Here is a 13,337-nt window from a genome sequence, read left to right on the forward strand (position 1 = left end):
AAAATAATTAATAATAAAAAAAAAAAGAATGGGAACAAGAAATGTTGAGGACTTGAGACCCAAGAGCGCAGAGCTGGCTGCTGAAACCTCCATGCATCTGGTCCTTGGCTCATCACGTTCTAGCCCTTTTCTGCACTCCTGGCTGCAGCAGGAGCCTGCAGGTGGCCACACCTCCCTAGCATGCTTGTCTCACAGGGAAGGCGGGTGTTTTCTCAGCTTAAGGAAACAGAGACTGGAGGAGCAACAGCAGCAGCAGGAGGCAGCGGCAAGAAAGCAGCGGCTGCAGAAGCAGGCGGCCCAGGAGAGAGCCCGACAGCAGCAACAAGAGTTCCGGAGGAAACTGCAGGAACTACAGCGGAAAAAGGAGCAGGAGGAAGCCGAGAGGGCTGGTGAGAAGATGCTGGGGCCCCTTGCTTCTGTCCTCTGTTGGGGCACAGGGACCCGCATCCCTCTGTGGGCCATCTTTTACTCCTAGATCCTAGGGCTAGTGTGTGAAGCCCTGTGGATGCATATGCTGTTTTCTTCCAAAGTGATGACTTGGGTGACTGCACAGTGACTTGAGATCAGACTAAAATAGGACTGACCTGAGCAGATGACTCCAGGCCTGCTCCCAAGTTCATAACCTCCTGAGCAGAGACCTCCCTGTCCACCCTTTGGGGCCACCAAAACTGGAGCCATCGCCCTGCCCCTTGCTTCCTTGTCTAGCAAATGGGCACGGGCACAGGTATCCAGAGAATGCATTCTCTCCAGCCTTTGTTTTTTCTTCTTTTGTTCCCTTTTGTTCTTCTTTCTAGCCTGGTTTTGGGGGAGAGAGCAGGAACTTCAGCAGGTAAGACCACAGCCACTTCCTGCTTCTGCCTCTCTCATATGCTCACCTGAGTAAGCACCAAGTTTTTCTGGACTCTGATTTTATACCAGTCCCCACAACACACCAGGCTCTGGAAAATTCTCCCCCAAGTCTACAAGTTGCACAGTGCATGGCACATAGCAGGTGCTCGATGGACTCAAATTAGTAAATTACCTCTGCCCTCCCCTAGGTAATCCACAGAGGATCTCTAAGTTCCTCACAAGGAAACCCTAGGAATCAAACTGGACAGTTGGAGCAGAAAATTCCTTTTCCCAACGATGCCCCCTACCAAGTCCAGCCCTTGTCTGTTCTGTAGAGGCAGAGAGGCAAAGGCAGAAGGAGCTGGAAATGCAGTTGGCAGAAGAGGAGAAGCGCCTGATGGCAATGGCTGAGGAAGAACGGCTGGACTACCTGCGGCGCAAAGAGGAGGCAGAGCAGCAGGTTGCGCGGGAGGCTGAGCAGAGGCGGCTGCAGGAAGAGGAAGTGGCAAGGCTGGCTTCGGAGGAGGCCCTGCAACAGGCCCAGGAACATGCCAGGTACTAGGCACTTGGGGTGCCTATTTACGGTTTAGTGGCCTGGGCACAGCCCTTTAGACAAGTAGCTTCCCCACTCCCCACAGGCATGGTTTGCTGCAGACATCACAAGTGCCTTCATGGTGTGGAGAACTTGCCTTGGCAGTTTAGAGCTCAGTTAGCTCAGTCTTCCGGTTTCCAGATAAGAAAAGCCAAGTCCCAAGACAGGATTTGGGTGAGGGCCAAAGGGAGAACCGGCGGCACCCCACAACTAGACCTTAAGACACCACAATTCCAAATCCATTGTTCCTCAAAGTATTGTGTACCTTGTGCCAAGCACTTCTAGCTTCTGGGAACTCCGGAGTGAGCAAGACAACGTCTCTTCTCCCATGATGTCTGTATTCAGGGAGCGAGCATAGACAGATGCTCATTATTCTTCAGGTAGCAATAAAAAAATACTACACAGAAAATTTAAAACATGCGATAGGGTTACAGAAACTTATTTTTAGACTGGTTTGTCACAGCAAGACCTCTCAGAAGAGGTGTTACATAATGAACTCCTTGAAGGACATGGAGCTAACCCCATAAATATCAAAAGCGCTCCAGCAAATGGAGTGCACAGGTCCAAAGCAGTGACACTAGCATGTTCAGAGGATCAGTCAGCAAGGCAGGGAATGAAGTGATCAAGGCACAGGAACTATGTCCACCTGTGGTCAGGAAGGTCAGACTAGATCTAAGGATGCCTTGTTAGAAGACACAGGACAGAACAGAACAGAATTTCAGTCGCTTGGTCTCTACTGACCCTCTAAACACTAGGGCCTCTACAACTGTTATACTGGGAAATTGCCCTCCTCGGTGAAAGCAAAGGAACAGCCATTCCCTTTTAGAGCCATCGAAACTGAACGGTCGTAAGGTGCAAGCCCGGGGTGGGGAGTGAGGATTCCAACCTTCACCACAAACACGTTCTCCCTTAAAATGTGCTTTCCACAACATAAACTGAATCTAAGAGGATACTCATTTGGCGACTAGGAAAAGGCTACCAGAACAACTCTGCTAGTTTGTCACTAACCCTGAGTTGTTCCTCAGCTGTTGAGTACCACAAACTAGATTATCAAAGTCTTAATTTCAGAATTACACATTCCATGTCCTGTAGCAAGCTATCAAGAGTCCTCCCTTTTACTGAAAAAAAAAAAAGCCACCTTAGTGGAAACTGACCAGAAAAGCAAGTACATAAAAGCAGAGGCAAAGCCTTGATTTGACTGAGGAATGGAAGCTGGTGGTAACTGGCCTTAGTGCCTCCTGTGTGACAGGAGTCCAGATGTGCCACGCTGCTCAGCCAGAGCGCCCACCACCGTAAGAACTGTCAGCTACACTTTTGGTTTTCACAAGGCTCATGACAATCAACCCATCTTTTGTGAAGTTACTAAATGAAGAGTACAATCCTTCACTAAAACCAAAGAACCACTGGCCCAGACTGATGAGCACTCAAACCCAAACTCCCGGTTTATGACAATTTCTAGGTTGCTTAACCATGCTGGGAACTGGGGTGGTTCTCTCTCCTCAGACAAAGAGCTGCTTTGGAGAAACGTCTTCTTTTCCATCAAGAACTCCAGAAGGAAGCCAGTGGCCTGCAGTGGACACACAACATCTCTCGACCCTGGGTTTACTCTTATTTCCAGTTCCTACAAATGCCCAGACCTTAACACTAGCAGAAAACAGAAAAGTAAGTGGGACACACTGGCTTTATAATCAGATTCTGTCCTGGGCCCAGTCTGGTTCACCTCAACCCACAGCTAAGATGTTCTCTGCCTTGTAACCTGCTGTCCTACCACCTCTTCAGTACCACTGTTCAACAGTCACTTCTTCAATCCTTTGTTTTTTTAGAAACACATAAGTAGGTGCCTAAAACTGCCCATGACTTCATAATTCGCTTTAAGCAGTAAGATGGTCTCAGGATATGCAAAGTATTTCACTTACATGTGTCTGAATGAGCTAAAGGTAGCATTTTTAAGGCAAACAGTAATTTTCAATTTGCTAAGAGGAAGTGATTCTTACTCAATTATTCACGTTTATTGTAAATCTCTTTATAAAGCAAAACCAAGCCATTTCATGCTAAGAATCTAAAATTTAATGTTTATTTAGAACAAAGTGTTTATAATCCCTTGATGAGCAGAGTTGCTTCATGAGATTCATATCCTCAGACTGTAGCTGCATTAGTCAGTAAGACACCTGACCAGTCACATGTAGTTAAACATCTTCAATCACACTAGCCACCTTTTAGTGCTCAATGGCCACACATAGTTGGCAACTACTATATAAGAGACTTGCATTAGCAAAGTTCTATGGGATTGAATTATTCTGGAGCCCTGAAAATTAATTTTTTTGTACCTACCTGTGCCTTGAAGAATCAGCTATTCACACAATTTCCCCATTTAGGGGTGAACATTTGGTGCAGTAGTTAAGACACTGCGTGGGACACTCATGTGTCAAAGTAGAGTGCCCAGTTTGAGTCTCAGCTCCTCCACTTCTGCCCAGCCTCCTGCTAGTGTGAAAGGGAGCTGATGTCTCAGGTACTTGACCTCCTGCCACCCATGAGAACCATGTGGAGTTCTGGGGTGTTGGCTTCAGCCTGGCCCAGCCCTGGCTGTGGCAGTTATTTGGGGAAGTGAAGTAGCAGGCGGAAGATCTTGCTCCCTGCCTTTCAAATGAAAAGAAAGAGGACCAAAAGAGTGTTAAATAAGATAAAATAACCGAGCCTAAATTCTCCTTTGGCATGACTGTACTTCTTTATTCTCCACAGCTAAGAAGCCTAACAGGTAATTTGCTCGAACTTTTCAATAATATTCATAGGCATTTACTTTCTAAAGATCTACTACAACCCAGAAATTGTACTTATTTTGGATTCTCTATTGCTGTTATTAGACCTGCTTAGATCTGATGCTTACTTTAACTCCTTGTTTTTAGGTAAGATGAAGTAGAAATAAAATGAAATGCTAGGTATCAGTCCTAGTGAATTTAAATACACAACTTCAACCTTTTCAAGCTTGTCTACCCTACTGGAACATTCATTCAATAGTACTTCATCAGATAAGAAAAGAGCAGCTCAAACAACTCAAGAACAGAATAAGCAAAGAAAACATCCTTGTGGGGAAAATTACCATTATTCACTTTATTTTCTCCCTCCTATTACAGTCTCAGATGTTCTAGTCAAGGACCAGAGAAAGTAGCTATGCCAAATGTTACTCGAGGTCTCTCTAATCTGATGCCCAGCAGTACATTTTTGCCATGAAACTCCTGTTTTATAAGCTCTACAATACCTGATAAGCATTTGTAAGGCAAGCATAGCAGGGTGCAATACAATCTGAAGAATGAAAAAACTAAAAACTACTCCCCAGGACTTAAGTAAGCGCCACCACCTAAATGGGCTTCATACACTTACAGTCCCAAACAGAATTAAAACTAGCAATTCATGCAATGTGGATTAACTCAACTAGCCAGTGTGATTTGTTATTCAATCTCTGAACAGAAGTACACAACTCAAAAGGGTTTTTTTAAAAATGGACCTAATTCCTAGTCACTAGAAAAGAATATAATAATTACCAGTTTGAAGCTTAATTTACACAATACAATTAATTTTTCAACTACGGTCAAACGTAAGAATGTATAACATTGAGTCAATCTGATTTTCAGCAGGTGATTTGAGTAGCTATAACAGTTTGTAAAATGCTTTCAAAATATGTTCAAGGTCAATTCTCTAAAGTACTCTGCTGACATTCTATTAGGAGTAAAATGAAGCTGAGTTATGTTTGTATAGGTATATTGAACTTGATTCATGAAAGAGTTAAAAGGAAAAAATCAAGTCCTCTGATAAGATCAGACTAATGTGTGGCATTTTAATTTCACAAAGTTTAGATATCTGACATAAAGAAAAGGAAAATAAATAACTAGGCAGAATGCCTTACAACTGCTGAACTGAAATAACCAATATGAATCAAATTGTTGTGTGCCCATTTATTCAACACGATTGAATAACTGTTCCATACATGCACCATACAGGAATATCAAGTTGTTAAACAGAACGCTGAGTATTTTGAAAAGGTATTGTGGCCTTAATTAAATCCTTGGTTGAGAAGGCACTTCAGTAACTCTCAGTGCTTGAGTCATTAACATCACTGTACAGTACTGAAGAGAAAATCCTATGTGCAAACAATTTCCAGTATTATACAGGAAAACCTGATTTTAGGCATTTTCTTTTTCCGTTCTATACAATTAAAATAAAATAAGCAATAGTACGGTTTTTACAAATATTGTTTATTTTAACGAAGCTGGTACAGACAATGTCCATTTAAAACCCATATCCCAGGCCAAAAAGTACAAATAAAATCAAAAGGAGCAGTGTTCTGTTGTACACACTTCCGCATGAATAATTTATTAACTGGTTATGAAAACCAGAACTTTTCTGGGATCTTCTGACAAGATTTTTTTTTTTTTAATCTTAAAATGCTTTCTCTTCAAGTGATGCCATCTTTGGAGTTAGTCATTTCTTTCACCAAATCTGTCATCTTGACTCCAATCTGATCATCTTTTGGTCCAGATCCTCAGATTTTTAAAAGTAGCTTCAAGTTAAGGAAAGGTCATTTTTCCACAGTTCCATTCTCTGAAAAACTTCCATCTCCCACTGAAAGTCACAGTCCAGGAGTGAAGCCATCACCTGGTGAATCTCGGGGCCAATTAGGAACACTCGCGTGGGTCGCTCTTACTTAACCTCACAAGCCTGAAATGCAGTCCTGAAGGAGGAGGCCCCTCTGTGTACACTGATTTTACAACAGAGAGGGCCCGAGGGAGGGGCTAAGGCTTGATCACCCAAGATCAGCACAAAGGAAACAATGAGCAGTGAGCACTAGAATTCAAATTACCAGATGTTTGAGAGATGGGATGCCAGTTTTCAATGCCATTTTTGAACACATTACAAAAGAACTATTTTTAAAAATAAAAAAGGATTAAGGGAAAAGCAAAAAAAATAAAAATTATCTAAATCGTTGAATGACCACCTGTTTGTTCCTGATAAACTTCAATCACATCTTCTTCCTCCATTCCCAGCTGTAAGAAGAAAGAGAAATGTCTAAATATAAAAGCATTTAAATATTCACACTTAATACTAATATTTTTAAATTAGCTGTAACTACGTAGCCACCATTTTAAAAGCACTGAGATGCAACTGTGAACCACAGTTACACCCGGAAGATTTGTGAGCAACTGGCTTTTCTTAAAAGTATTCCAAGATCTTGGGCTCGGCAGTGTGGCCTAGTGGCTAAGGTCCTCGCCTTGATCCCATATGGCCGCTGGTTCTAATCCCGGCAACTCCACTTCCTCTCTATCTCTCCTCCTCTCAGTATATCTGACTTTGTAATGAAAGTAAAATAAATCTTAAAAAAAAAGTCCTATGACTAAAAAAAAAAAAAAAGTATTCCAAGATCTGGCTTCCTAATTCTGTGTACTTACTCCTCTTCACTCACCTGAATCCGTGTGACTGCCATATTCATTTGCTGTACACAACTGAAGTGTCTTTGACAAGTATATTGAAGTTGGAAATCTAATGAAAATTAATCACTGAATGCTTTGGTTTTTAAAACACATTTTACTTTTAAATGCATTTAAGTTTCTGTCTCCTTCCTCAAAAAAAAAAAAAAAAAAAAAAAAAAGAGATCCTCTATACACTGGTTCACTCCCAAATGGCTCTGATGTCCAGAGCTGGGCAGATCCAAAATCAGGAGCCAAGAGTTTCTTCCAGATCATCCACATGGGTGCAGGGGCCCAAGGACTCGAGCCATCCTTCGCAGCTTCCCTAGGCCTTTAGCAGGGAGGTGGATCAGAAGCAGAACAGCCAGGAATCAATTTGGTGCCTGTATGATATACCAGTACCACAGGTGGAACATTAGCCTACGATACCCAGCCCCCTAAGTGTCATTACTTGACAGAATACCATTTCTATTAAAAAAAAAAAAAATGTTTAAAATGTGATTTATAAAAACAGGGTCCAAGAGCCCTACACAGTAGCTCAGCGGCTAAAGTCCTCGCCTCACACGTACCGGGATCCCATATGGGCTCCGGTTCTAATCCCGGCAGCTCCACTTCCCATCCAGCTGCCTGCTTGTGGCCTGGGAAAGCAGTTGAGGACAACCCCAGGCTTTGAGACCCTGCACCAGCATAGGAGACCTGGAAGAAGTTCCTGGCTTCGGGCCGGCACAATTCCGTTAAGGCCACTTTGGGAGTGAAACAGCAGATGGAAGATCTTCCTGTCTCTCCCCCTCTCTGTATATCTGACTTTACAATAAAAATAAATTTTTAAAAATAGGGCCCAAAAGATCCAATTTTTTTAAGTGTTTTGTATTGACATTTAAAATTCCTTCCTTTGGGGCCATCACTATGGTATAATAAGTTAAGTTTTCACCTACAGTGCTATATCCCACATGGCCACCGGTTCTAATCCCAGCTGCTTCATTTCCAATCCAGCTCCCTGCATATAGCCTGGGAAAACAGCAAATAATGGCCCAACTGCTTGGGCCCCTGAACCCACTTGGGGGACCCAGAAGAAGCTCCTGGCTTCAGACTGGCCCACCTCCTGGCAACCTTTTAACAAACAGATGGAAGATTTCTCTATATCTCCTTCTTGCTATAGCTGTACCTCTTTCAAATTTTGAAAATAAAAGTAGTTAAGTGCTCATTAAAAAAAGACTTGGGGATGAAGAGAAAAACACACACACATACAATAAGCAAAAGTAGCAAAATGTTAAATTGGTGAATCTGGAGAATACATACATATCTTCTGTACTGCTGCAACTTTTCCACAAGTTGGAAAATTATTTTCATAAAAACCAAACATCAGAACAGAGTGATTTGAAAGGGCCACAACTGATCAATACCTTCAAGGTATTCAGACAATTTAAATGATAAGGGATACAGAGGATAAAGCGATTATCACCTTCACTAACTGTCCAAAATTAACACTGGCCGTAACAAGACAGATGGACATCCTGTACCCTCAGATGTGGTGGCACTCAGAAGTACAGAACTTCGTGGCGGCAAGTATAAGACAGCTTGGGACGCCTGCATCTCACAAGAAACCAGGGCTTCAAGTTCTGCTTCCTGCTAAAGGCACATCCTAGGAGGCCACACACGATGGGCCAAGCACTTGAGCACCCATCATCCCCACTCAGGTGGAACCTGGAATGAATTTGAGGCCGCCAGCCCCAGCTACCGCAGACCTGTGAAGCATGAACCAACAGACCAAAGAAGTCTTGTGTGTGTCCGCCTTTCAAATTAAAAAAAGAGGGAGTAGGGGGCTGGTGGATTTAACCTAATTATAAGACATCAGAAAAGTCCAAATTCAAGAACTTCTCTCTGAAAGGGAAACCTGTCTCTGTATTTTTTTAAATGTCCGTGTGATAAAGGGCAGGTATGGGGTTAGGCACTGGAAACCTGAGGTTCCAGTCAGTTCCATATCAAAGAGGCCACAGAGGCACAATGAATGGTCAGAATGCATATTTTGGGTGAGTCTGGTTAAAATATGGATAAAATCTACCTTAATTTGCTATCCAGTAATACCGTGTCTATGTTAAAAATATAACTGAACTATTGTTAGGAGATAATGTAGAAATGTTTAGGGTCACATCTGCAATGCTCAGCAGCGATGACGACGACACAGGATGACAGCACATATAGCACATAAGTGATGAACCCAAGGAAAAGGTATACAGGAGAATACAACACTAGTCTAACAATTCAGTAAATCTGAAATGCTTTCTAAGTAAATCATCCCCACAATCAGAATGTTATTTTGTATAGGTGGAATCTACATACAAATACATACATACACATTTTACTTCAAGATGCCTCTATTTAGTGATAGGAGTTGGGATATATAAGAAAACAGGTTATGCACAATAAAATAACTGAAGACACAAAAAATTTTAAAAATTTAAAAGAAAAAAAAAAACCAAATACGATAATATACACTAAGCTTCAGTACCACCACTCAAAACGAGTGAGAAATCAAATTCTACCCTTTGTGGTCATCATCACCTTAAAAGCATACCAAAAATCTTCCAGGTTTGACAACCATTTATCTATCTTCAAAAAGAGCCATTAAGAACAGGTATTTAAAATGCTGAGATCCCATACTGGATTACCGCGAGCATGCTATTGGGTTCTATCATCCGCCTCCAGCCTCCTGCTAATGTGAAACCTTGGAGGCAACAGTGATGGGTTAAGTAACTGGGTTCCCGCTACCCTTATCAGAGACCTGGGTTAAGTTCCCAGCGCAGCCTAACCCCAACCAGAGATCCTGAGGGCACTCAGGGGTGAACTAGCAGCCAGGAACTCTCCTCTATGTCTGTCTCTCACTCAATTCTTAAAAATTTATTTACCTGTAAAATCAAGAATTATCAAGAGTTAGAAAGACAGGGAAACACAGATCTTCCACCTGCTGGTTCACTCCCCAAAGGGTCAAAATGACCAAAGCTGGGCCAGTCCGAAGCTGAGGACCAGAGCTTCTTCCAGGTCTGCCATTTGGGGGTGCAGAGGCCCTAGAACTTGGGCCATCCTTCACTACATTCTTAGGCCACTTGGCAGAGAGCTGGATCAGAAGCAAAACAGCAAGGACTCAAACTGGCATCCATGTGGGATGCCGGCACCACAGGCAGAAGATTAGCCATGCCAGCCTGTCACTTAATTTTTAAAAAGAAGTATGGAGCCAGCGCTGTAATACAACAGATAAAGCCACTACTCAAAATTTCAACATCCGAAACAGCACCAGTTTGGGTCTAAGCTGTCCCGCTTCCTATCCAGCTCCCCAATGTACCTGGGAAAGCAGCAGAGGATGGGCCAAGTGCTTGGGCCCCAGCAGAACCCACACAGGAGACCAGAAGCTCCAGGCTTCCACCTGACCCAGCCAGGCTGTTGCGGTCATTTGGGGGGGGGGGGGTGAATCACTGGATGGAATTTCTTTCTCATTATCTCTGTAACCTTAGCCTTTCAACTAAGTAAATAAATCAAGAAACAAATAAGACGAAGTTGTAGTATGTGCCCTACTACAAGACAACTTAAATACTCAATTCCCAGCTTCTACCTCTTTTATTGGCACTTTGAAAGCATTCTGAGTACCTATGAAACTGTGTCACATAATGCAATGTAATCAATTAAAAAAAAAATAAAAAGAAAAAAAAAGAAAGTATTCTATAAGTTCAATCCTCAAGATTTATCTTCTCTCTGGCAAATAAAGTACTTAGAGAACCAAACAGTTAAAAAGAAACTTAAGGGCCCGGCAGCGTGGCCTAGCAGCTAAAGTCCTCGCCTTGAAAGCCCCAGGATCCCATATGGGTGCCGGTTCTAATCCTGGAAGCTCCACTTCCCATCCAGCTCCCTGCCTGTGGCCTGGGAAAGCAGTTGAGGACGGCCCAATGCATTGTGACACTGCACCCGCGTGGGAGACCCGGAAGAGGTTCCAGGTTCCCGGCTTCGGATCGGCGCGCACCGGCCCGTTGCGGCTCACTTGGGGAGTGAATCATCGGACGGAAGATCTTCCTCTCTGTCTCTCCTCCTCTATGTATATCTGGCTGTAATAAAATGAATAAATCTTTAAAAAAAAAAAAAAAGAAACTTAAAATCTTCCTAATTCAGAAAGAAATTATACTTACTTCTTTTGGAGTATGATTATCAGCAATTCTCTGACCTTCAAAGAGAAACCTGAGTGAATTCATTGGAACTCCCTAAAATAGGTTAAAAAAAAAGTATACAAATATTATAACAGGAACTTTGAGGCACAAAAAGTAAGCATGAAAGCTTTACACAGAACATTAGACAACTGATGCTATCATACTTACCATATCCTGAGTACCAACTGTTTGCTAAGCCACCTCTGTACCAAGTATTTTACCATAATCACTGACGTTCAGAACAATGCTAGGAGGAAGTATCACCTTATCTTTATAGCTAAAGAATCCGAAGCTTGAAGAAAACACACAAGCTAGTCAAGAATTTAAGCCCTAATCTCCTTCTAAGCCTGTGTTCTTGATCACTACTCTACATTCATTTCCTCCTAAAACTTGTGATCCAACAGGAAACACGGTGGCACAGCAAGTTATACTATCACCTGCAAAGTCACCATCTCCTATCAGAGCGTCTGTTCAAGTCCCTGCTGCTCTCCTGCTGATCGAGCTCCCAGCCTACAGATGTGGAAAGGCAGCAGAAGTTGGCCCATAATTTGGATCTCACTGCCTCTAGAGAAAGATGTGAATGGAGTTACTGGTTACTACCATCAAACCATGTGGAAAGTTAACCAATAGACAGAAAATCTCTTTCTGGGCCTGGTGTAATGGCTCAATGGCTAAATCCTCACCTTGCAAACGCCGGGATCCCATATGGGTGCTGGTTCATGTTCCAGCGGCCTCAGCTCCCCTCCAGCTCCCTGCTTATGGCCTCGGAAAGCAGCAGAGGATGGTCCAAAGCCTTGGGACCCTGTATCCGCATGGGAGACCCAGAAGAAACTCCTGGCTCTTAGCTTTGGATCGGCTCAGCTCAGCCCAGGTCATTGCGTCCACTGGGGGACTGAACCAGCGGATGCAGTATGTTTCTATCTTTTCTTTTCTCCATAAATCTGATCTGCTTTTCCAATGGAAATAAATCTTCAAAAAATTGTTTTCCCCTTTTATTTTGACCTTCAAAAAAAGTGTATTTAAATCAAATAAAGTTTTTACAAAAACCAATTTCTAAAATACAATGGCAGAATTACAGGATAGCATTGTGGCATAGTGGATCACACCACTCCGCTGATACTAACATCCCATATGGGTGCTGGTTTATGTTTAGGTACTCCACTTTGATCTAGCTCCCCGCTAATGCACCTGGGAAAGTAAAAGATGAACAAGTGAATGGGCTCTTACATCCGAGAGAGAGATCTTTGATCTGTCCATCTTGCTAGATGGACATAATCAGGAGCCTCACCTGCCATCTCTCAAGTGGGTGCAGGGACCCTATACCTGGACCACCTTCTGTTGCTTTTGCTAGGCATTAAGCAGGAAGCTGAATGAGACTTGGAGCAGCTGGGACACAAACAGGTATCTATACGAGATGCCATTGTCTCAGCAGCTAATTTACATTCTACATAATGTCAGCCACTAGATATTTATGTGCCACTTTTCAATTTTCCACTCATATACATAGTTTAAATTTTCCTATTCCTTATATGTCATTATATCAAAGAAAAATTGATATTTATAGAAAAACCTATTTCTAAAGACTAATGCATACATTCCGAAGCATAGAAAGATACTTAGAAGAGACTCTATAGGACCTGGCACAGTAACCTAGTGACTAAAGTTCTCGCCTTGATTGCACTGGAATCCCATATGGACACCAGTTCTAATCATGGCTGCTCCACTTCCATCTAGCTCCTTGCCTGTGGCCTGGGAAAGCAGCAGAGGATGCCCAAAGGCTTAGGACCCTCCCACTGCATGGAAGATCCAGAAGAAGCTCCTGGCTCCTGGCAACGGATCAGAGCTCAGCTTTGGCCACTGCAGCAGCATGGGGAATGAACCAGTGGAGTGAAGATCTTTCTCTCTGTATATCTGCCTTTCCAATAAAAATAAATAAATTTTTTTGAAGATTTATTTTTATTGGAAAGGCAGATTTGCAGAGAGGAGAGAGTCACAGCTTCAGTCCAATGATTCACTCATCAAGTGACCACAATGGCTGCAACTGCGCGTATCCAAAGTAAGGAGCATGAAGCCTCTTCCAGGTCTCACACACAGATGCAGAGTCCCAATGCTTTGGGCCGTCCTCCACTGCTTTCCCAGGCCACAAGCAGGGAGCTGGATGGGAAGCGCAGAGCTACCAGGATACGAACCGGCACCCATATAGGATCCCAGTGCATTCAAGGCGAGGACTTTAACCACTAGGCTATCATGCAGAGCCCAACAAAT

The 13,337-nt window shown here is 43.0% G+C and overlaps 2 protein-coding genes across 2 annotated transcripts in view; one reads left to right on the forward strand and one right to left on the reverse strand.

The window, feature by feature from the left end:
• The window catches only part of KIAA2012 (KIAA2012 ortholog), a 123,160-nt gene extending 120,098 nt beyond the window's left edge, over positions 1-3,062 (forward strand). The window contains exons 18-20 of the mRNA XM_058664287.1: positions 217-389; positions 1,164-1,383; positions 2,924-3,062. Coding sequence (XP_058520270.1) covers positions 217-389; positions 1,164-1,383; positions 2,924-3,062 — 532 coding nt within the window. The remainder of the gene's footprint in view (positions 1-216; positions 390-1,163; positions 1,384-2,923) is intronic.
• A 2,587-nt stretch (positions 3,063-5,649) lies between these two features.
• SUMO1 (small ubiquitin like modifier 1) overlaps positions 5,650-13,337 on the reverse strand; it is a 32,964-nt gene continuing 25,276 nt past the window's right edge. Inside the window, exons 4-5 of the mRNA XM_058664864.1 lie at positions 11,055-11,126; positions 5,650-6,459 (exon numbers count right to left, since the gene is read on the reverse strand). Coding sequence (XP_058520847.1) covers positions 6,391-6,459; positions 11,055-11,126 — 141 coding nt within the window. The 3' untranslated portion in view covers positions 5,650-6,390. The remainder of the gene's footprint in view (positions 6,460-11,054; positions 11,127-13,337) is intronic.

Source organism: Ochotona princeps, chromosome 5 (assembly GCF_030435755.1).
Source record: "Ochotona princeps isolate mOchPri1 chromosome 5, mOchPri1.hap1, whole genome shotgun sequence".
Classification (NCBI taxonomy): Eukaryota; Metazoa; Chordata; class Mammalia; order Lagomorpha; family Ochotonidae; genus Ochotona; species Ochotona princeps.